This window comes from Arachis stenosperma, chromosome 7, assembly GCF_014773155.1.
Source record: "Arachis stenosperma cultivar V10309 chromosome 7, arast.V10309.gnm1.PFL2, whole genome shotgun sequence".
NCBI lineage: Eukaryota > Viridiplantae > Streptophyta > Magnoliopsida > Fabales > Fabaceae > Arachis > Arachis stenosperma.
In genome coordinates, this window is record NC_080383.1 from 21,961,647 (window position 1) to 21,985,467 (window position 23,821).

Here is a 23,821-nt window from a genome sequence, read left to right on the forward strand (position 1 = left end):
TCGCATGCATCTGGCATGGCTGGCATTTTTTCACAAAGTCTGTAGCATCTTTCTGCAAGGTCGGCCAATAGAATCCTGCTCGGATTACTTTCCTGGCCAACGATCTTGCTCCGAGATGATTTTCGCAGATTCCACTATGTACTTCCTCTAACACCTCGGTGGTTCTTGAGGTCGGTACGCACTTCAGTAATGGTGTTGATATCCCTCTTCTGTAAAGGACATTTTTCACCAATGTATAATGTTGTGCTTCCCTTCGGATCTTTTTAGCCTCTTTCTCCTCTTTAGGGAGGATGTCGAATTTCAGGTATTCGACTAAGGGATTCATCCATCCGAGGTTTAGGCCGACTACCTCAAGTACCTCTTGTTCATCTTCCGTTTTTGTTACCGAGGGTTCTTGGAGAGTTTCTTGAATCAGGCTTCTGTTGTTCCCTCCAGGTTTGGTACTTGCTAACTTGGATAGGGCGTCGGCTCTGCTATTTAGATCCCGAGTTATATGCTTGACCTCGCTTTCCGCAAAGTGCCCTAGGTGTTCCAAGGTTTTTTCCAAGTATTTCTTCATGTTGGGATCCTTCGCCTGATATTCTCCACTTATTTGGGAAGTCACCACTTGTGAGTCACTGTAGATCATCACCTTTGTAGCGCCAACTTCTTCTGCTAACTTTAATCCGGCAATCAAGGCTTCGTATTCTGCCTGATTGTTTGAAGCCGGAAATTCAAATTTTAAGGAGACCTCTATCTGGGTTCCTTTTCCGTCTACCAATATTATGCCTGCGCCGCTCCCTGTTTTATTGGAGGATCCGTCTACATAGAGTTCCCATGTAGTCGGTTTCTCCTCTTGTTCTCCTGCATACTCTGCAATAAAGTCGGCAAGGCACTGGGCTTTGATTGCTGTCCGAGTTTCATATTTCAAATCGAACTCGGAGAGTTCTATTGCCCATTGAACCATTCTCCCTGCAACATCCGTCTTTTGGAGGATTTGCTTCATGGGTTGGTTCGTACGGACTCTTATTGTATGAGCCTGAAAGTAAGGTCGTAGTCTTCGTGAGGCTATCACTAAGGAGTAGGCAAACTTCTCTAGTTTGTGGTACCTTAGCTCAGGGCCTTGTAGAACCTTACTGGTAAAATAGACCGGGTGTTGACCGACCTCGTCTTCTCGGACCAGGGCTGAGGAGACAGCCCTGTTTGCCACGGATAGGTATAGGACGAGGTCTTTTCCCGGTATTGGTCGGGTTAAGATAGGAGGTTGGCTTAAGAATTTTTTGAACTCTTGGAACGCCTTCTCACATTCCGGAGTCCATTCAAACTGGCATCCCTTCCTTAACAAGGAGAATAATGGAAGGGATTTTAGTGCCGATCCTGCCAAAAATCTGGAGAGGGCTGCAAGTCGGCCATTGAGCTGTTGAACCTCTCTTAAACAAGTCGGGCTCTTCGTTTCTAGGATGGCTCTGCATTTGTCGGGATTGGCCTCAATCCCTCTTTGTGTTAGCATGAAGCCTAGAAATTTCCCTGCTTCTACTGCGAAGGCGCATTTTGCGGGATTTAGTCTCATCCCATGCGACCTTATAGTGTTGAAGACTTGTGAGAGGTCGGTTAAGGGGTCGACTTCTTGCTTGGTTTTTACTAACATGTCGTCGACGTATACCTCCATTAAGCTCCCTAAATGGGGGGAAAACACTTTGTTCATCAGCCTTTGGTACGTGGCTCCTGCATTCTTCAGTCCGAATGGCATGACCACGTAGCAATAGTTGGCTTTTGGTGTGATGAACGATGTTTTCTCTTGGTCGGGCTCGTGCATCGGGATTTGGTTATATCCCGAGTAGGCGTCCATGAATGATAGGTATTGGTACCCTGAGCTGGAGTCTACTAGGGTATCAATACTTAGTAAGGGATAAGGGTCCTTAGGACAGGCCTTATTCAGGTCGGTATAGTCGACGCACATCCTCCATTTACCGTTTTGTTTTTTGACTAGCACTACATTGGCTAGCCATGTTGGGTATTTGACCTCTCTGATGAAGCCGGCTTCCAGGAGCGCCTGTACTTGCTCTTCTACTATGGAGGCCCTCTCTGGGCCGAGTTTGCGTCTCCTTTGCTGTACAGGTCGGGACCCTGGGTAAACCGAGAGCCTATGAGACATGAGCTCGGGATCAATCCCGGGCATGTCGGAAGCCTTCCAGGCGAAGAGGTCGGAATTAGCTTTTAGGAGTTCACCCAACCTTTGTTTCAGGGTTTCCCCTAGGTTGGCTCCTATGTAAGTCGTTTTTCCTTCCTCTTTACCGACTTGTATCTCCTCGGTTTTTCCTCCCGGCTGGGGTCGTAGCTCTTCTCTTGTCCTTGTCCCACCTAACTCTATGGTGTGGACTTCTTTGCCCTTTCCTCTCAGATTCAGGCTTTCGTTGTAGCACTTCCTTGCCAATTTTTGGTCTCCCCTCACCGTTGCTATTCCTCCTGGAGTCGGGAATTTCATGCAGAGGTGAGGAGTTGACACTACTGCTCCAAGTCGATTAAGGGTAGTTCTGCCAATTAAGGCATTGTAGGCTGACCCTTCATCGATGACTATAAAGTCTATACTCAGAGTCCTTGATTTTTCCCCTTTTCCAAAGGTGGTGTGAAGGGGTAAAAATCCCAGTGGCTTTATTGGCGTATCCCCTAACCCATATAGAGTGTCGGGGTAAGCTCTCAGTTCTTTTTCATCTAACCCTAGTTTGTCGAAGGCGGGCTTGAAAAGGATGTCCGCCGAGCTTCCTTGGGCTACTAGGGTTCTGTGGAGATGGGCGTTGGCTAGGATCATAGTTATCACCACGGGGTCATCATGCCCGGGGATTATCCCTTGCCCATCTTCTTTCGTGAATGAGATAGTGGGGAGGTCGGGTGTCTCATCCCCGACCTGATAGACTCTTTTGAGATGTCTTTTGCGAGAAGATTTGGTGATCCCACCTCCCGCAAATCCTCCTGAGATCATGTGGATATGTCTCTCTGGGGTTTGTGGTGGCGGATCTCTCCTGTCCATGTCATCCCGCTTTCTCTTTCCATGGATGTCCGACCTCTCCATGAGATATCTATCAAGCCGGCCTTCTCTAGCCAGCTTTTCTATCACATTTTTGAGGTCGTAACAGTCGTTGGTGGAGTGACCATATATTTTATGGTACTCACAATACTCGCTGCGACTTCCCCCTTTTTTGTTTTTAATAGGTCTTGGGGGTGGCAGCCTTTCAGTGTTGCATATCTCTCTGTATACATCCACTATAGAAGTCTTTAGAGGAGTATAAGAGTGATACTTTCTGGGCCTTTTGAGACCGGGTTCTTCCTTCTTCCTGACTTCCCTTTCCCTCTCCCTAGGGGAGGAAGTGGGTCCAGGTCGTGAACCTAGGTCTCTTAATTTGGCATTCTCTTCCATGTTGATGTACTTCTCGGCCCTTTCTTGTACATCACTTAGAGAGACGGGGTGTCTTTTAGATATGGACTGTGAGAAGGGACCTTCTCTAAGTCCATTGACTAACCCCATTATTACTGCCTCCGTGGGCAGGTCTTGGATTTCTAAACATGCTTTATTGAACCTTTCCATATAGGCTCGTAGAGATTCTCCGACCTCCTGTTTTATCCCCAGGAGGCTCGGTGCATGTTTTACCTTATCTTTTTGGATTGAGAACCTCATCAAGAATTTTCTTGAGAGGTCTTCAAAACTGGTGATGGATCTTGGGGGAAGGCTATCGAACCACTTCATCGCTGCTTTCGACAAAGTGGTCGGGAAAGCCTTGCATCTCGTAGCGTCGGAGGCGTCAGCTAGATACATCCGACTTTTGAAGTTGCTAAGATGATGCTTTGGATCCGTAGTTCCATCATAGAGGTCCATATCAGGGCTTTTGAAGTTCGTTGGAACTTTTGCCCTCATTATGTCCTCGCTGAAAGGATCTTCTCCGCCTGGGGATTGATCTTCTCCTTCGTCGCGGGAGTTCTTGAGAGAGGATTCTAGCTGCAAGAGTTTTCTTTCCAACTCTCTTCGCCGTTCCATCTCTTCCTTAAGGTACCTTTCGGTTTCCTTTTGCCTCTCCCGCTCTTGTTCCAATTGCTCCAGGCGGCTATGGACTAGTCCCATCAATTCTGTTACGTGGGATGGTCCACCCTTTTCTGATTCACGTCCATCTGAGGAGTTTACCTTTGGATTCTTCATTCCAGAGGTACCCTCTCTGTGTTGGTCGTTATCTTGATGTTGGGCTGTGTCTTCATTGTCGTTGCCCAGGCCTAGATTCTCTTGCTCAGAATCTGTTTCAACATGGCCTTCTTCATGGGATCTTTCTGCCATCAAGGGATGATCTCTCGGGTCCCCGGCAACGGCGCCAATGTTACGATGGGTAACCGGAGATTAGTCCAATGGATGGCGTTCGGCGGCCCAAGTGTATGATGGAGGAGGACTCCGTGTGGGTCCGCAACTCGGGAGGCTCCGTCCGACTTGTGCTCGCGTGTGAATGGGGGGTGGTACCTGCAAAGACACTCCGATGCCTAAGTTAGCAAGGGTGTGAGCAGGTCTTAGAGAGTATTGGACTTAGGAATACCTGAGGCGTGTCAGTGTACTTATAGTGGTGAGCCAATAACCACCGTTGGAGTAGTGCCGTATCTTTAGGATAATAACCGTCCCATTATCTTAGGGAGGTTAAGATATGGCTTTATGAAGTAGTTGGAGAGATTTCAGGGGCGGTTACTCATTTGAATGAGTATTTATCTGCCAGCTAATCTCGCAACCGACTTCTTCATACCAAGTCGGGGTTAACACCGACCTCTTAGATGGAGGTGGGTGCTTCGATAGGCTTAACCTAGTGGATCAGGCCTTTCGATTGGTCCTGGGCCCTTAACATTGGGTCAGGGTATGAACAGTTACCCACTAAATTTTACTTTTATTAAATTAAAGTGTGAATTTCATTAATAATTTTCACTCGTCTCTTTTTTTACCATCTTTATATATATATATATATTAGCCACTGTAGCAAAAAAATACGTTCCGGGCATCACATAAAAAATATTATTATACTATTATAAATAAGTTTAATTATTTTATTATAATAAATTTGATTATTTTGGTGAATGATTATCTAATTTAAATAATATGTATAGATTTATATAAATATATGATAATTGATTTTTAATTTTTATAGAGTATATATTTTGTTAAACATGATAGGTGTATACATAAACAAAAACTTTAATATAAACTGTTTACTTTAATTTTAGATAACATATATATAATATTAAATAAATTTCTAACCAATTTTAAATAAGCTTAAGTTTTTGGAAAATAAATATCTCAAATATATTCTAGAAAAATTATAGAATTTATAAGTCCCTAACATACTCAGCTAAAAGTAATTTTTATATGGAAGAAGGAAGAGAAAAATGCACATTTGTAGGAGAAAGTGGAGTAAAACAGTATGAAGTACAGATGTTTCGTTGAGTTATTATGTTCGTATGTCAGACGTATTTCGAATACGATATTTATTCGATATTCATTCGATATGCGTATTTTTTGTGTCTAACTATACCTTAATAAAAATTAGAAAAAATGTACAAATAGATTTCTGACCTTTTAAGTTTTTGACAAATACATTCCTAACAAAATTTAAATATAAAAAGATCCCTGACTTTTACAAACAGAGGACAGTTTTATCCCTTTATTTATTTGTCTCTCACAAATCAAACGAATCTAACTGACCTGGTTATAACGTTGTCCAAGTATCCGTTATGGTGCCATGCTAGAAGGAGGCTAAAGTTTGTAGGATAAAAAGATCTCTAGTGTCAACAAACGTTATCGCTTTGAGAAAAGGCAATATATTGGTTTCAGCAGCACATGCTCTCCCTTTTGCAACGATGCAACAACCTCAACATTCTCCTCTAAACCCACACCTAACTAATCTTCTACGGTCACCTCCACCATGCCCACACCCTCTTCTCCACCTTCTATAAACCTACCACCATCCACTGGAACCTGATCATCAGGGACGATGCCTGAACCTCAGTAACTCCTTTCAAATTTGTGAAGTACTACAATCGCATGGTGGCTTCTACGTCTGAGCCTAATGGGTTCACGTACTCGTTCCTTCTTAGCGCGTGTGCACGTGGTGAGTTGGTTGAAAAAGGGGATCAGGTGCATTGCAAGGTTTTGGTCAAAGGGTATTGCTACAATGCGTTTGTAGAGACAAATTGGGTGAATTTTTATGCAGTGTGCGATGATATTGGAAAAGTACGTTACGTATTTAATAAAATGAATCAAAGAAATGTTAGCTAGAATACTATGCTTGCTGGGTATATTAGGTGCGGTGATTTTGATGGGTTCATAAGAATTTTCGATGAGATGCCTTATAGAAATGTTATGTCTTGGACCACCATGGTTGCCGGATGTGCTCGTGGTGGCAAGTGCAGGCAGGCTCAGGGTTTGGAGGGATGAAATTTTCAATATATTGCTTTGTAGCCAAGATATCCTAAACCCTCAAACAATTTCACTAATGAATCTAAAAAATTTTCAATCTTCGAAACGACAATGATTGTTGTCACCAGGGATTTTTTGCCTTGAAAACTTTAGCCTCCTTTTAGCATGGCACCGTAATGGATACCTGGACAACGTTACAACCAGGTCAGCTAGTTCTGTTTGATTTGTAAGAGACAAGTAGATGGTAGGACGAAATTGTCCTCTGTTTGTGAAAGTTAGGAATCTTTTTGTATTTAAATTTTGTCAGAGATGTATTTATCAAAAACTTAAAAGGTCAGAGACTTATTTGTCTTTTTTCTTAAAAGTTAAAAAATACTTCTCCAAAATAGTGGAATACATCTAAATACTATTGGGTATCGATGTATCCAAACTTATTCTTAACATATATTTTTAAAATGGCTTTTGAAGTAACATATATTATTATTTGTTGAAACGAAATTATTTTAAATATTTTACACAATTAAAAAACATTACAAATATTTAAGTTATTAGGTTGTATTTTAATATAAAAAAATTATCACAATTTTTTTAAAAATACTTTATATTTTATATATATGTAATGTCTTTCTATTTAACAAAAAATTAAAATTAATATCCACGCATGTCTTTTATCGTATCGTGTTTCATTTTTTGGGTTTGTTTAAATTTGACCATTTGATTTATTTTTTATAAAATTAAAAAATGCATAATATTGATATGGGTCACTCTGATTTTTATTTTTATAAAATTAAAAAATTTTAAAAAAATATCACATCAAAATAAAGAACTCCGATTTTTTTTTTTTACAAAACGAAAAATTTCAAACGGACCCACCTATTTAATGAATTCTGAATTAAAAAATATATATATATTTACAAATCCCATGTTTGCTTAAATGATTTTCATATTTTAGAAAGAAAAAAACGCAAAAATGCCAACGTACTTGAAATAACGTATTCTGAACTGAGTAAAATTTTTTAACCTACATCCGGATGAAACACATGAAAAAAATAAATATACATATCCATCGTTAGAAACTTATTTTATTACTTTTCAATCATAAAATCTTCAAAAAAAAAAAAAAAAAAGAACGCAATATTTCGTTTCTTTTTAAAAATTATAAACTCAGTACAAAATTTTTCAAAAATCTTATTATCCTATTACTCTAAATATTTGTCCCCAAAAAATGTTCTTTTTTTGCAAGCTTGGCCAGACAGCGTCCCACATTTTATTTATTCATCACTGTCAATCTTCTTTTGATCTTCCTCATTTTGCTGTGAACTCATCATACTTGGCAGCTAGAGTACAAAAGTAATTCCTAACCTCCTTAGCTTGACTCTTCTTTTATGGATCTTCTTGCTTGCTTAGAAGTCAGAAGACAACATCTATCTTTGCATCTTGCATATCTTTTTCACCATTCATATTCTCTTCACCTTGCTGTCATATATAATATACTCAATGATGTACTAATATTTAATAACATGAATTTCGTCACATGATTGAAAAATTGATAAATCAAGGTAAGCAGAACTAGCTAGTCAACTATATTATGATATTTAAATCCTTTAGATGATTTAATAAGACGTTTTGTTAAGGACATTTTTTAGCAACATTTTTTTATTAAATTATTCTAGACATTAAGTAACAAAATTTATAGAATAATATTTTTACTGAAAATTATGAAAATGCATGGTTCAACAATTATTTTTATTATAAGTTTTTAATAAATACTCATGAAACAGTTATGACTTATCTCATAAATTTAAATATAAATTTAGATTTTGATGTTTTAAATCCATGTCAAACAATCAGTAGAAACAGCCGAGTAAATAGTTATATTTAGATAATTATTATAGTAGTTAATTAGTTATATATATTTTTTGGTTTTTTTTACCATGTCTCTTAATTCGATAGATAAAAGACTATTAATTCTGACTTGTTATTTATTCTGACATGTTATTCATCTTGGCTTGGTCTAAAATTTGTTAAAAGGTCTGATAATTTTTTTTATAAAAATAAAAATATTATTTTAAAAAATATTTTTTATTAAAAAAATTTATATATAATATGTCATATTTAATATTTATAAGAATTTTTAAACTTTTAAAATATTTAAAATATACAAAAGTATTTATAATAAAATATAATAAATTTAAAATATCTTATAATTTTGTAGATAATAAAAAAATATTTATATATTTAATTATGTTTTAACAAGTTTAGACAGGCCAATAAAATTAATTAATGAACTAGGCCTGAGCTATTAACATATTAAAATTTTTACAAGAGTTTGAATCTATATCTATTTTATGCCAGGCTAGCCTAAACACAGGCCAAGTTATAGGCCGCTTGACTTTTTCCCACCATATCTGTCGCGGATTAATATTCAATTTAAAATTTTTTAATTAACTAATAGAGCAATGCTAGGGGGCCAGCAATTTTTGTGATTGTTAGCCATCAACTAGCCATCAATGATGATTTGATGGTGTGAGATTGGTGTGAGATTTCATCAAATGGCTCACCTTCCTCTGCTGGTTACATGCTGGCCAAAATTCAATAAAACTGCTGGCCCCTTAAACTTTTCCTAACTAATAAATTTTTGTATGTACAAAAAAAAAATTAAATTTTTAACACTTACTTAATTAAATTAATAGTCTATAAATATTAGACCAATCCAAATTACTTTATAACAATTGTGTAAGAGAAATAATAATCTAAACTATTTTATTTAATTTAATATTTATAATTTTATGTATAAAATATCCATAATTATATACGTATTACATATAAATTACTCAATTATTCTATCAATAAATAAAAAATATAAAATAAGATAAACAATAATTAAATAATACAAAATAAAATAACTTAAGCTTTTTAGATTAATTTTCTATTATCGTACAAATATTTTTGTTATTATAGTAAGCAATTTCGTAGTATAAATTATCACTTTCTTTCTTTATTATTAGTTGACATTAAGATTTTATTTTGAAATCTTCAACCAATATCAATCATGTCAACCTGGTCCCAACTTGTGATAAACAATTTTAATTTGAAGTTCTATTTAACTATTACTGCCTATTATCTTAATGATACTTGTTCTGCCCTAGATCTAATACTTAAAATTTAATACGCGTCTGGCCCAAAAAAAGCTTAAACCCAATAAATAATTTGTTTTTAATATATTTATTTTATATTTATTAAATAAAAATATTTAAAATTTTTGCTAATAATAAATTTATCATGTGCTCTTAGAACACATGTTAATTAAATCCTATAAATAAATAATAAGAAAATATAAAAACAAAAAGCATAAACTAAAATACCTTAAAAAATTTTAAATTCCTGTCAATAGCTCAATGTTACTCAATTTAAATCATCTATCAAAATTAAATCTAAAGAAAAAAATTAAAAATAATGTAAACAAAAATTATAGGGAAAACAAAACCCTAAATCTAGAGTGGATGGCTAATTAGGGTGGGACCTGGTGGAAACATATTCTTAAAATTTGAAAAAAAAAGAAAAGTGAAGGGGAGGAATTTACCTAACAGCTGTGGAGGAGGGAGGTCACATAATGGTAACAGGCTTGAGGCTTACAGGTATCTCATTATTCAGTATAAGCCGTGGGACGCAACAAACCATCCACAAAATTTGAACCTTTCACCCAAGCCTATCACTCACATATTTCCTAAGTTCTAATTAAGGTACGTCAAACAATACTGCTAGTTAAGACTTAAGAAGTCAAATTAAAAAAGTGCATTTATTTCATTTTTATTTTTGGTCAAAACTTAAAAGCAATAGATAGGTGAAAAATATTATAATAAAGACTTAAAATCTCTGTATATAAGTATGACCTTACACGAAAGTTTAATACTTTTCGAATTTTGCTAACAAGTTAAGGTAATTACTATAAAAAGATTATTAAAAAAGCTTTTAATAGATTTATTGATTTTTACCCCAAAATTTTGACTATATATAAATAACATTATCATATATTCTAGTGGCACTTTTTAAACCCTAACCCAGTATGTGCTGATATGCACATTATGTTTTTAATAATAAAAAATAAAAAAAATTAATTTTGACACCATCAATATAAATACATCTAATTATATAATATTATATTAGTTAAAATAATTATTTTATATTAACTATATAAAAAAGTCATTAAAAAACTTATGTGATTAGACTATTGGATAAAATGTTTTGCGTTATCAGTGTATTAAAATTACACTCAAAACAAATAGATTCTTAATATTAATTTTTGGTAGAAACTCAGGTGCAGTCGACTTCACGTGAAATTGATACCTGAAAGTCGTTATATGATTTGACTGATTTGACTAAATTTTCATTTAACGGCTCTAAGATATCAACTTCACATGAAGTCGACTTCACCTGAATTTTCACCTTAATTTTTATATGTTTCTAGTAGTTGAAAAAAATCAGATAAATAAATCTTTTTATTGAGACAGAAACATAGAGATTTATGTGAATTTATGTATCTTATTTTTTTAATGATAAAAGATAAATAACTGTATGTATATCTACAAATATAGAAAAAAAAAGTATAACAATTTGTCCTTTAATTTAGTGATATAAGAAAAACATTAAAATCATTTTCTTATGGTACGTTCAAAAGTTTCGCACATCCCACCAACCCCTTCATCTGAGTGCTCACCTACCACCACAACCAAAATAAAGCACACGATGGGTTGCGCTCTCCGTGACTCTGTCTTCTTTTCAATTCCTAACACAAACAACAAAGTCAGACTCATCTTACACCGAACACCGAACACCGTCTACACTTTTCCATCATCTTATGACATCACATAGACACATGCTTCCCCTCCTAACTCAATTACTATTTACTAATGCTCACAAATATAAAACGTTCCTATTCCAGCAATTTGAACAAAAATATTTGTTAAATGAGTAATGATCACGAGTTTTAATTCATTTTTTAATATTTAAATAAATAAAAATTTAAATATATATTATTTTATAAAATATTAACAGATGAGAATTTAAAACTTTTTTATTTAAAAATTAAAAAAATAATTAGAATGACGAGTCATGATATTTTATTATTTTTTTTTGTTAATATTCAAAATATAAATTTTCTTTTTTTATTAAAGTATTAAAAGATTAAGTTATTAATGTATTAGTTTAATTTTGAATGTACTAAGTTGTATATAATAATTAAATCTGATTTATATATTTAGTGATTTGCTAATTTATAATTTAATATTTGTATAAAACTTTTTTATCACAGAAAAATAATATAAAAAATTGAATCTTTAATACATATATATTATGTAAACATGAAAAATTTTAAAAACTAACTTATTTTAATAATTAATCATTATTTTTTCTTAATCTTTATTCATCTATTATTTTATCAGGCGATTATGATTGGGTACAGGAGAGATAATTTATTGCAAAATCGTACTTAATAATCTTTGCAAACGTCACACTCCATCCGTACAAAACTTGTTTTAATAAAAAAATTTCCGAAGATACATGATTTGCTATTAAAAAAATTATAAAATTATTCAATAGTTTTTTCTAATAGAGGAATAATTGATGAAAAATGTTAGGAGTCAAACGTATTAATTAATTTAAGTATAAGGTAAATATTAAAAAATGTTATTCACTTAATATTCATTTAATAATTAGATATTAAATTAATCATTTTATATATTTCTTCTAAAAATATTAGACAAATAAATTATTTTTAAAAGTTTAATCAATTTTTTTCTTTTTATATATTTTTTTATGTATACATAAAATTGTTTATATTTATTAGGAGACAAAATTGAGAAGTAGTCTGTCTCCACAACATATTGAATAGATGGCGATAACCACAAGCTCCACCTAACCCCAACCTTAACTCTCCAACTATTTCACTAACACTCTCCTATATAACCCCCTAAACCCACACAAACATTTCTCCATTACCAAATAATAACCGCCAAACACACCATTTCCAAATTCCATAACCATGGATCTCCTCCTCCTGGAGAAGACTCTGGTCGGTCTATTCGTAGCTACAATTCTTGCCGTCGTTATCTCCACCCTCCGCGGCCGCAAATTCAAGCTTCCGCCGGGACCCTTTCCTGTTCCCATCTTCGGTAACTGGCTCCAGGTCGGCGATGACCTCAACCACCGCAACCTCACCGATCTCGCCAAGAAATTCGGCGACATCTTCCTCCTCCGCATGGGGCAGCGCAACCTTGTCGTTGTTTCTTCCCCTGATCTCGCCAAGGAGGTTCTCCACACTCAGGGCGTCGAATTCGGTTCCCGCACCCGTAACGTCGTCTTCGACATCTTCACTGGAAAGGGCCAGGTAATTAAATTCCAATCAATAAATACTTTATTTATATAAATGGCTAATTTTAAATAGGATCTTTTGTATATTATTGTTTTTTACTTTAGTCAGTAATGTTTAAAAATGTGAATTAAAAATTTATTATTAAATTGTTAGACTAAATAAATTGAATTGAAGAGTAAAAGTGCTGGTAAAGTGTTTGATGTTTTTTATCTAAAAAAATATTTATATATTGGTAGGATATGGTGTTCACCGTTTACGGTGAGCATTGGAGGAAGATGAGGAGGATCATGACGGTGCCGTTCTTCACGAACAAGGTGGTACAGCAGTACCGTCTCGGTTGGGAAGCAGAGGCGGCGAGCGTGGTGGAGGATGTTAAGAAGAATCCAGAAGCCGCGACGTCCGGGATAGTGCTGAGGAGGAGGCTGCAGCTGATGATGTACAACAACATGTACAGGATAATGTTTGACAGGAGGTTTGAGAATGAAGAGGATCCATTGTTTCAGAAGCTTAAGGCACTTAATGGTGAGAGGAGTAGGCTTGCTCAGAGCTTTGAGTATAACTATGGTGATTTCATTCCTATCTTGAGGCCTTTCTTGAGAGGTTACTTGAAGATCTGCAAGGAGGTTAAGGAAACCAGGTTGAAGCTCTTCAAAGACTTCTTTGTTGATGAGAGGAAGTAAGTGCTCTCATTTCCATCTCTTCTTTTATTTAATTTTCCTTTGCTGTTAATTTAAATTAATTCTAGAAACAAATTTATCGGTTGAGTAATTAACTCATTCATTTCTTTAAATAAAAGATCGAATATTTAAATATAAATTTGTATATGTAGCAATTTACTGGTCAGCCACCGCAATAGTAGCAGGGTAATGATTGAACTTGAGATAACCTTAATTTGTGGTAGGGTGTTAAAGTGCGTAGCTGAGCTGCGATCTAGTGTACATTTTTTGACCAATCTAATCTTGATCGTCATACTATTTGTAAGTAACTAAGTATAAAAGTGCCATGTCATATACTCAAAACCATTTATTCAATATTGAAAAATATGGGGTCCGATAGATAGATACCTCAACAATGGAGTATAGGACAACTCAGAAATCTACTTTACTATTTTGCCTTTTGTGACTTTTATTTACACTTTCACGTGAGTTCTTCAATTAAGACATGATAGATTGATCCTAGAACGACGAAGGGAAAAAGCTCTTTTGCTTTTGTGTTGTACTCCTTTTCTACCGTTATTCAACTTTGGTTTGGTCGTTTTGGATTTTGTATCGTTTGCAGTTTGTTTATTATAACAAGAGTGGCTAGGAGTCTTAATGATTTTAATTACTATATTTCAACAAATCAAGGTTATGTAATTTTTGCATTGCTTTTAAATAAAAGATAAAAGAAACAAATGTTTATTATTTTTTTCCATAAAGTAGAGTGTAACTATCGGTATGCGTAGACTAAACTGTCAATTGAAAAAAGAAAACATAGATACATAGAGCCGTGAGTTATAAGTAATTTAATTATTAATGTAGGAATTGGTTAGAAGTTATTTGTTATACGCAAGTCATATGTTGTTAATTATTTAATTAAATTAAATTAAATTAAATTTGTATGAAAACAGGAAGCTTGGAAGCACAAGGAGTTCAGATAACGGGGAACTGAAATGCGCCATCGACCACATTTTGGATGCCCAGAAAAAGGGCGAAATCAACGAAGACAACGTCCTTTACATTGTCGAGAACATTAATGTTGCTGGTAACTCCTAATAACATGCTTCTTCTTCATTTTTTTAATCATTAATTATAATTTTGTCTTCCTAATAATTCTCACGACGTGATTTTTTTATGCCATATTTTCAATGCAGTCTGAGATAAGATGTTATTTTTATTAAATTATGTCACTATCAAAACTCATAATGTGTTTACTTCTTCCATTGCCACATTTTATCAACGGAGGAAAAAGGAACACGTAGATATATGCAATAGTTGAATTCATAATTACTTATACAAACTTTAAAACAAAAAACATTGAATACAAAGCGGGGTAGGTGAATGCTTCAACTGTGTGGTGCACTCATGCCTGGCCATAACTGTTAATTATATTTTGTTGTCTGAGAACTCATGCTTTTATATCTATGAACTAAACCTTTATAAATAAAAAATAAAAGATTCCATCATTATCATTCCATTCACAACTTTTGATAAGTTATGACTTTTTAAATTATTGGTCCACCAACTCTGCAATATTATTTTACAAAACATAATACACTCTGTTTTGACTTTTATTAGAGCTAGTGGATCAGTAATTTTGCAATTTATTTACTCGTATTTATATTGCCATAAGGATATAAAAATTGATAGGAGGACTGATTCAGTTACCTTATTGCATAATTTAAAAGATTCAGCCACGTTAAGTTTTCACAAATCCAAAGAGTTTGGTTGTCTTAATGTGGGAGTAGGTGACATATAAACCAAATTTGAATGGTGCCTCGGACCTACCACCACCAAGTTGTACAAGTTGGTTTAGATTAATTATAATGCAAGATAAGAAAAGTAAGCAATAAAATATTTCTGATTGAGTTGAGGGGTAGGTGGCTAGAAGGTGGTGTTAGTATTTTTTATTTTATTTTATTTTATTTTATTTTGAAGGGTGAAGAGCATAGTATTGTGGAGTGAACTAGGATGTCGTAGATTGAGATTCATCTAAAGTAGTGAAATGAAACCAATGTTTTCCTACTTTCAATTTTAATAAACGATTTATTATCTTAATAGATCTTTTTAAAAAATTCTATAAAATATATATAACTTCTTATTTTATTTAATATTTAACTATTTAAGTATACTTATAGCATATTATATCATATTAGTGTAGAGTTTTTGGAATCCATGAAAATCAACCTACCGTTCAAAAGATACCTTTACTTAACTATCCCACTTCAAGTTAATTAATTACTAATGAATTGTATGTCATACCTAATGGTTTCACCAACGCATCTAATAGTCAATAAGTTGTGCGTCAAATAAATTTCACTTGACAAATTAAATAAATTCAAATACTATTTTTTAAGTATATACTATAGTTGAATTTTTTTTTTTCTAATGTAACGTGTTTTGTTAACAGCAATTGAGACAACTTTATGGTCGATTGAATGGGGAATTGCTGAGCTAGTGAACCACCCAGAGATTCAGAAGAATGTTAGGGATGAAATTGACACAGTCCTTGGACCAGGCCACCAAGTAACAGAGCCAGATTTGCAAAAACTTCCTTACCTCCAAGCAGTGATCAAGGAAACTCTTCGTCTCCGCATGGCGATCCCACTCCTCGTCCCACACATGAACCTCCACGACGCCAAGCTCGGTGGCTATGACATCCCGGCAGAGAGCAAGATCTTGGTCAACGCATGGTGGCTCGCAAACAACCCCGCCAACTGGAAGAACCCAGAGGAGTTTAGGCCCGAGAGGTTCCTTGAGGAGGAGAAGCATGTTGAGGCCAACGGCAATGACTTCAGGTACAAGTCACTGATAACAATACATGATTGATTGTCTGTATAAAATTTTATTACATTGACGGTGCATATATTAATAGAATCCCATGGCAATGTCTTTAGGTATCTTCCCTTTGGTGTTGGAAGAAGGAGCTGCCCTGGAATCATCCTTGCATTGCCAATTCTCGGAATCACTTTGGGGCGTTTGGTCCAAAACTTCGAGCTCTTGCCGCCGCCGGGGCAGAGCAAGTTGGACACTACTGAGAAAGGAGGACAGTTTAGTTTGCACATACTCAAGCATTCCACCATTGTGGCAAAGCCAAGATCATTCTAAGAAGCCTCACATGAATCAGTGAACCAATCCTCTTTCTTTGTTATATAACTTTATTATATATTTTTTCCCTCTTCTTCCTCCTTGATTCCCTTTTGTGTCTGTACTGTATCAGTGTTTTAGAGACTGCTTGAAAAATGGGCATGTGTCTTGAAATGTCATTAGCCTGCAACTGAGTAGGTTAGCAGTAACTCTGCTTGTTCCCATTGTAAATCTCTGAACTTGGAATTAATGGGTTTGAGATGATTTTGGAATAATTCCAGAGTTTTACTAGCAAATTCTTTGGTTCGATAATTCTACATAATATTGTCATGTTGATTTTCATATGCAAATTTTTTGCCCTTTATTTCTAAAGTTTAACTTTTAATTTGGATGTATTGATAGTGTAAAATATTTATCGAGTTATTCAATTACATTTATTTAATTATTCAATTACATCTATTCTTTTAGATAATTACTAATGCAGTCAATGAAAAAAAAATAATTATTTTTATTGATATAATATTATATGTGTTTTGAATAATTACGGACAACGAAAATCCATCTGCCCCAAATCAGGTGTTACTAACATCATGCGAAAAATATGGATAACGTAAGTAACGTCGAATAAGAAAAACGAAAAACAAACAATATAAATGTCAATTTGAAGCAATAAATGTTCAACGGATACCTATGAAATATATAAAACGGGTTTCAAAGCAGGTAAGGCTATATCTACTAAGCACTCAACTTAAACTTCGGAGTTTCACTGCAGGTTGCCTTCCCGATCTGGTTTGTGAACAATCGATATCAGAATCTCGAATTCTCATAAATACGTAACTCGATTTAGGTACGAACATTTGGCATCGTCTATAGGATTTCAAAATTGTTTTTTACCATGGCTGAATATAAGATCCAATCAATCATTAATCCAAACACTCCACATAAAGAGACACTTTATGAGGACGGTCATGAGATTGATCCTAATTCTACTGATGAACACCAAATTTTCCAAGGGTTTGACAATGGCGTAGGAGAACACCGCATCTTTGGCTTGGGACCACATGATTTCGACCACGCGATGCAAGAGACGTGTCACAAAATATAGAAACTGCAGGAAATGCAGAATAAGGTGAATGAGCTAGAATGTAGGCTAGAAGAATGCTTGTAGTCCTAGAGGTCCCGGTCTCGCATCCATACGACTAGAGATCGGTTGCACAATCGAGAAAGAGTGTCCTCGGAAAGGCCTCGAGGTTATCAGCATGATGACGGTTACCTGCAACTCACAGAAGATTTTCTCGTCATAGGGACGAACGTAACGATCGTGACAGATGAGGGAGATCCAATTCCCAGTCTGCCCAGTCCAAAAGGAAACGAACTCCAAATAGGAGTCCAAGCCTTAGGCGACATAAGGGTTCTCGAGAGCATGTGATTGTGGGGTAAACGTCGTTTGTGTGGCATGTTTTGCAAGTCAGATTGCCCAAGCATTTCGACAAACCAACGGATCTGAAGTACGAAAGGAAGTCTGATCCTTAGTAGCACATAGATGCTTTCCAAGCTAGAATGAACTTAGAAGGGTGGGAGATGCCATAAAAGCATTTCCAATTACACTGTTAGGACTTGCAATGGCCTGGTTTAACACCCTGTCGTCAGACTCTATATTTTCATTTCACGATATTAAAATAAAGTTCCTTCCTTATTTCACAACTAGGAGAACCTAAGCTAAGCACCAAATCTCTTTATTTGGCATAGAACAGAGGATCGAGGAGAGCATCTAGGATTACTTAGAGATGTTCAACAAAGCTATTTTGGAAGTTAATACCCAAACTCTCGAGGTTGTTTGTCTCTATCTTATAGCAAACTTGCTTGAAGGAGAGTTTAGAAGACACCTTACTACAAAAGACATGTATTCTATGGAGAAAATCCATCAAGTTGCCCTGGAGTGCATGAGGAATGAGGATGTTTTAAAGGTGGTCTCAATAAAATGGAAGAATTCACTTTCCTTATCTAATAAGACCGAAAACTCAGGACAGTATACCCTAAAAGCAGTAGTTCCTCGTGTAGGAAATTTTTTCATATATACACCATTAGTGGCGTCACTAGCAGAAGTTTATCAACAAGTATCATATCGGGGTATATTACCCAAAGCTAGATAGATATGACCAAGAGCTTCATTGAATAAATTATAATACTGTGATTACCACAAATCTTATGGTCATAGGACAAAAGATTGCATAGACTTAAAGGACGCTTTGGAGTGGGCCATCCAGGATGGGAAACTTTCGAAAATTGTCGAACACGTTAGGCCATCTCGAAGACAAAACAATGACGAGGACCGAGAAGCAAGGAACCCCAGAAGTGCTAAAACTGGCAAAAACCAAGATGCCACTGCACAGGTGGTAGTGAATGTGGTAGTAGGGAGGAACGGTTTAACAAAAACCAAAAATACAATCAAGAAGGATGTCAAATCTACTAGCTCCGAAATCTTGAAAATACAAAGTTTTCCAACCGTTCAATTCACTGCCAAGGATTACCAGTACACGAAAATGGAGGATGACGAGCCCTTGGTAATCTCGGCTAGGTTGAAAAATGGGATTGTGAGAAAAATATTGATAGATATTGGAGCAAACTCAAATTTGTTGTTTAGGAATGCATTCGATGTCTTAGGACTTAAGGATCAACATCTTAAACCCCATCTACCCGGAGTAGTGGGGTTGGGAGAAAACTACATTAAACCTAACGCATCTATCAACCTTTTCTTCATGATAGGAGAAGGATCAGAAGCTCGGGTCATACAGGCAAAGTTTGTAGTTCTAAAGATTTAACGGCTTATAGCGTGATCCTTGGACGAAAGACACTCAACGATCTTTGCACCTTTATTTCCACCAAGTTCTCCGTTATAAAGTACATAACGGCGGAAGGTCGTGTAACTACGATTCGAGGAGATTGGGTAGCCTCTCAAGTGCGATACTGTGAGTCTAAATCTGATGGATAAAGCCAAGGAGTCCACAAGGGTGTTTCTGGTTGACATGAAATTCCGAGTTCAAGAAAAACCAAGGCCAGAACCTGATGGTAATCTGGAAAAATTCCAAATTGGGTATGAAGCTGAAAAATACACTTTCATTAACAAAGACCTATCTTATCCCTTGAAGTCAGAACTACAAGAGTTTTTAAAAGGTAATGTCGATTTGTTTGCTTGAGAACCTTCCGATATATCGAGGATTGACCCCGCGTTCATGCTCACTAACTTGCTATTGATCTCTCGTACAAACTGGTTTCATAGCGATATCGTAAGATGTCTCAAGACTGGTCTAACGAGGTCAAGAGACAAGTACAAGGACTGTTGAATGCTGGCTTTATTAGAGAGCTTACTTACTCAACTTGGTTATCCAATGTTATAATAGTAAAAAAGTCCAACGAAAAATGACAGATGTGTGTTGATTACAATGATCTTAACAAAGCTTGTCCATAGGACCATTTTTCTCTACCCAACATTGATAACATGATTGACTCTTCATCAGGTTATCAGATTCTAAGTTTCTTGGATACATATAGTGGATATAACCAAATGCCAATGCATTGGCCTGATGAGGATAAGACTACTTTCATTACCCCAAAAAGAATTTATTGTTATACATAGATGACATGCTAATAAAACCAAAGTCGGATGGTGGCCTCATAGCCCGATCTGCGAGAGACCTTCAGTAACATCCGACTTCACAACATGAGGTTACACCCGAAAAAGTGTGGTTTGGAGTTTGGGGAGGAAAGTTCCTCAGATTTATGGTGACTCAAAGAGCTATTGAAGCCAACCCTGAAAAGTGTCAAACCATATTGAATATGTGAAGCAATCAAAACCTTAAAGAGATAGAAAGGTTGACAGGTGAGTTAGCCGGCTTGTCAAGGTTTCTCGGAGCCTCATCCGAAAAGGTGAAACCTTTCTTTAAATTAATGAAGAAAGGAGTAACTTTTGAGTGGACATAGGACTGTGAAAAAGCATTTTTGCACTTCAAAACTTTATTATCTTCTCCTCATGTCCTTGTAAAGCCGAAACTTGGAAAACCATTATACCTATATTTATCTGTCACTGATGAATCTATGGCTTCAGCTTTAGTGATTGAGGATGTCAATAAGCAACAACGACCTATGTATTTCATTGGTAAGGTCTTTCAGGGTCCCAAACTGAGATATTCAAAGCTGGAAAAACTTGCCTTTTCAGTACTAATATCGGCACACTGTTTAAGACAGTATTTCCAAAATCATTTGATAATTATTTGAACTGACCAGCCAATTAAAAAAGTTCCGCAAAAGCAGAATTTGGTAGGATGAATGATGGGCTGGGCGATAGATTTGTCGCAGTTTGACATAAGATATGAGCCACGATCAATTATTAAAGCACAAGCAATGGTGGATTTTTAGCTGAGATGACATATTCTTCTTTCGAGCTACCGGTTTGGGAACTACACATTGATGAGTGATGAGCGGATAATTTATACGCTTTTTGGCATTGTTTTTATATAGTTTTTAGTAAGTTTGAGCTACTTTTAGGGATGTTTTCATTAGTTTTTATGTTAAATTCACATTTCTGGACTTTACTATGAGTTTGTGTGTTTTTCTGTGATTTCAGGTAAATTCTGACTGAAATTGAGGGATTCGAGCAAAACTCTGAAAAAGGCTGACAAAAGGACTGCTGATGCTGTTGGATTCTGACCTCCCTGCACTCGAAATGGATTTTCTGGAGCTACAGACCTCCAATTGGCACGCTCTCAACGGCGTTGGAAATTAGACATCCAGGGCTTTCCAGCAATATATAATAGTCCATACTTTATTCGAAGATTGATGACGTAACTTGGCGTTAAACGCCAAGTTCATGCTGCTGTCTGGAGTAAAACGCCAGAAAAACGTCATGATCCGGAGTCAAACGCCCAAAACACGTCATAACCTGAAGTTTGACGCCAAGAAATGCCTCTACACGTGGATTGATCAAGCTCAGCCCAAACACACACCAAGTGGGCCCCGGAAGTGGATTTATGCATCAATTACTTACTCATGTAAACCCTAGTAGCTAGTCTAGTATATATAGGACATTTATCTATTGTATTAGACATCTTTTAATCTCAGTTTTGTTTTATTCTTCATCTTAGGAGATCATTGATCACGTTTAGGGGGCTGGCCATTCGGCCATGCCTGAACCTTCTTTTACTTATGTATTTTCAACGGTGGAGTTTCTGCACACCATAGATTAAGGGTGTGGAGCTCTGCTGTACCTCAAAGATTAATGAAGTTCTATTTTCTTTTATTCAATTCCTCTCTTATTCTTATTCCAAGATATTCATTCGTACCCAAGAACATGATGAATGTGATGAGCTAATAACTCTCATCATCATTCTCACTTATGAGCGTGCGTGACTGACAACCACTTCCGTTCTACATGCAACAAAGCTTGAATGTGTATCTCTTAGATTCCCCAACAGAATCTTCGTGGTATAAGCTAGATAGATGGCGGCATTCATCTGGATCCGGAAAGTCCAACCTTGTCTGTGGTGTTCCGAGTAGGATCCTGGGAATCCGGAAAGTCTCACCTTGTCTGTGGTATTCCGAGTAGGATTCCGTTCATGAATGACTGTGACGTGCTTCAAACTTTAACCTGCTGGGCGTTAGTGACAAACGCAAAAGATGGATTCTATTCCAGTAGGAGCGGGAACCAACCGGTGATTGGCCGTACTGTGACAGAGTGCGTGCATTAGCTTTCACTGCGAGGATGGGATGTAGCTATCAACCATGGGTGATGCCTCCAGACTGGTTAGCTGTGCGAGTGACAGCCGTACAGGTTATTTCCCCGAGAGGAATGAAAGTAGCCACAGCTGATAGTGAACCCCTATACAAAGCTTGCCATGGAAAGGAGTAAGAAGGATTGGGTAGAAGGAATAGGAGAGCAGGCGTCCTAGAGCTCTACAGCATCTCCATTCCGCTTATCTGAAATTCCTACCAATGGATCTACATAAGTATCTCTATCCCTTTTATTATTCCTTTTCATTAGAACAATCCAATTATCACTATTACAAATGTTCAATCCGCCTAACTGAGATTTGCAAGGTGACCATAGCTTGCTTCATACCAACAATCTCTGTGGATTCGACCCTTACTCACGTAAGGTTATTACTTGGACGACCCAGTACACTTGCTGGTTAGTTGAACGGAGTTGTGAATTCCACCAGAGCCATAATTAGAACATTGATCACAAATGATACAAGAATTTGAATCACAATTTCGTCCACCAAGTTTTTGGCGCCGTTGCCGGGGATTGTTCGAGTATGGACAACTGACGGTTCATCTTGTTGCTCAGATTAGGTAATTTTCTTTTCAAAAATCTTTTTCAAAATTTTTCTTTTTATTTTTCGTTTTTCAAAACTTAATTTTCGAAAATAATTAATAAAAATACAAAAAAATTGGAAAATCATAAAAACCAAAAATATTTTGTGTTTCTTGTTTGAATCCTATGTTAATTTTTAAGTTTGGAGTCAATTGCATGCTTTTAAAATTTTTCTTGCATTTTTCGAAAATCTCATACATTCATAGTGTTCTTCATGATCTTCAAGTTGTTCTTGATAAGTCCTCTTGTTTGATCTTGATGATTTCTTGTTTTGTGTCTTTTCTTGTTTTTCTTGTGTATTTTTGCATTCATATTTTCCATGCATTAAAGATTTCTAAGTTTGGTGTCTTGCATATTTTCTTTGCATCAAAAATTTTTCAAAATTATGTTCTTGATGTTCATCATGATCTTCAAAGTGTTCTTGGTGTTCATCTTGACATTCATAGCATTCTTGCATGCATTCACTGTTTTGATCTAAAAATTTCATGCATTGAGCATTTTTGTTGTTTTTCTCTCTCATAATTAAAAATTCAAAAATCAAAAAAATATCTTTTCCTTATTTCCCTCCAAAATTTCGAAATTTTGGGATTGACTTGGTCAAAAATTTTCAAAATTAGTTATTTCTTACAAGTCAAGTCAAAATTTCAATTTTAAAAATCTTATCTTTTCAAAATCTTTTTCAAAAATCATATCTTTTTCATTTTTTTTTATAATTTTCGAAAATTTCAAAAATCTTTTTCAAAATATTTTCAAAATCTTTTTCTTATCTTTATATGTAATTTTCGAAATTTAGCTAATAATTAATGTGATTGATTCAAAAATTTGAAGTTTGTTACTTTCTTGTTAAGAAAGGTTCAATCTTTAAATTCTAGAATCTTATC

At 35.6% G+C, this 23,821-nt stretch overlaps 1 protein-coding gene across 1 annotated transcript; it reads left to right on the plus strand.

Moving 5' to 3' along the window:
- The first annotated feature begins 12,396 nt into the window (after positions 1 to 12,396).
- LOC130941263 (trans-cinnamate 4-monooxygenase) lies at positions 12,397 to 16,912 on the plus strand. The gene is made up of 5 exons (XM_057869697.1): positions 12,397 to 12,800; positions 13,022 to 13,461; positions 14,395 to 14,528; positions 15,894 to 16,281; positions 16,381 to 16,912. The coding sequence occupies exons 1-5, from the start codon at positions 12,456 to 12,458 to the stop codon at positions 16,589 to 16,591; spliced, it is 1,518 nt and encodes a 505-aa protein (XP_057725680.1). The 5' UTR covers positions 12,397 to 12,455; the 3' UTR covers positions 16,592 to 16,912.
- The last annotated feature ends 6,909 nt before the right edge of the window (positions 16,913 to 23,821 follow it).

Bases quoted from the DNA above. Each gene is read 5' to 3' on its own strand.
- LOC130941263 (XM_057869697.1), top strand. From the start codon at position 12,456: ATGGATCTCCTCCTCCTGGAGAAGACTCTGGTCGGTCTATTCGTAGCT. The intron at 12,801-13,021 runs GTAATTAAATTC...ATATATTGGTAG, and splicing joins TCTTCACTGGAAAGGGCCAG to GATATGGTGTTCACCGTTTA. The intron at 16,282-16,380 runs GTACAAGTCACT...CAATGTCTTTAG, and splicing joins GCCAACGGCAATGACTTCAG to GTATCTTCCCTTTGGTGTTG.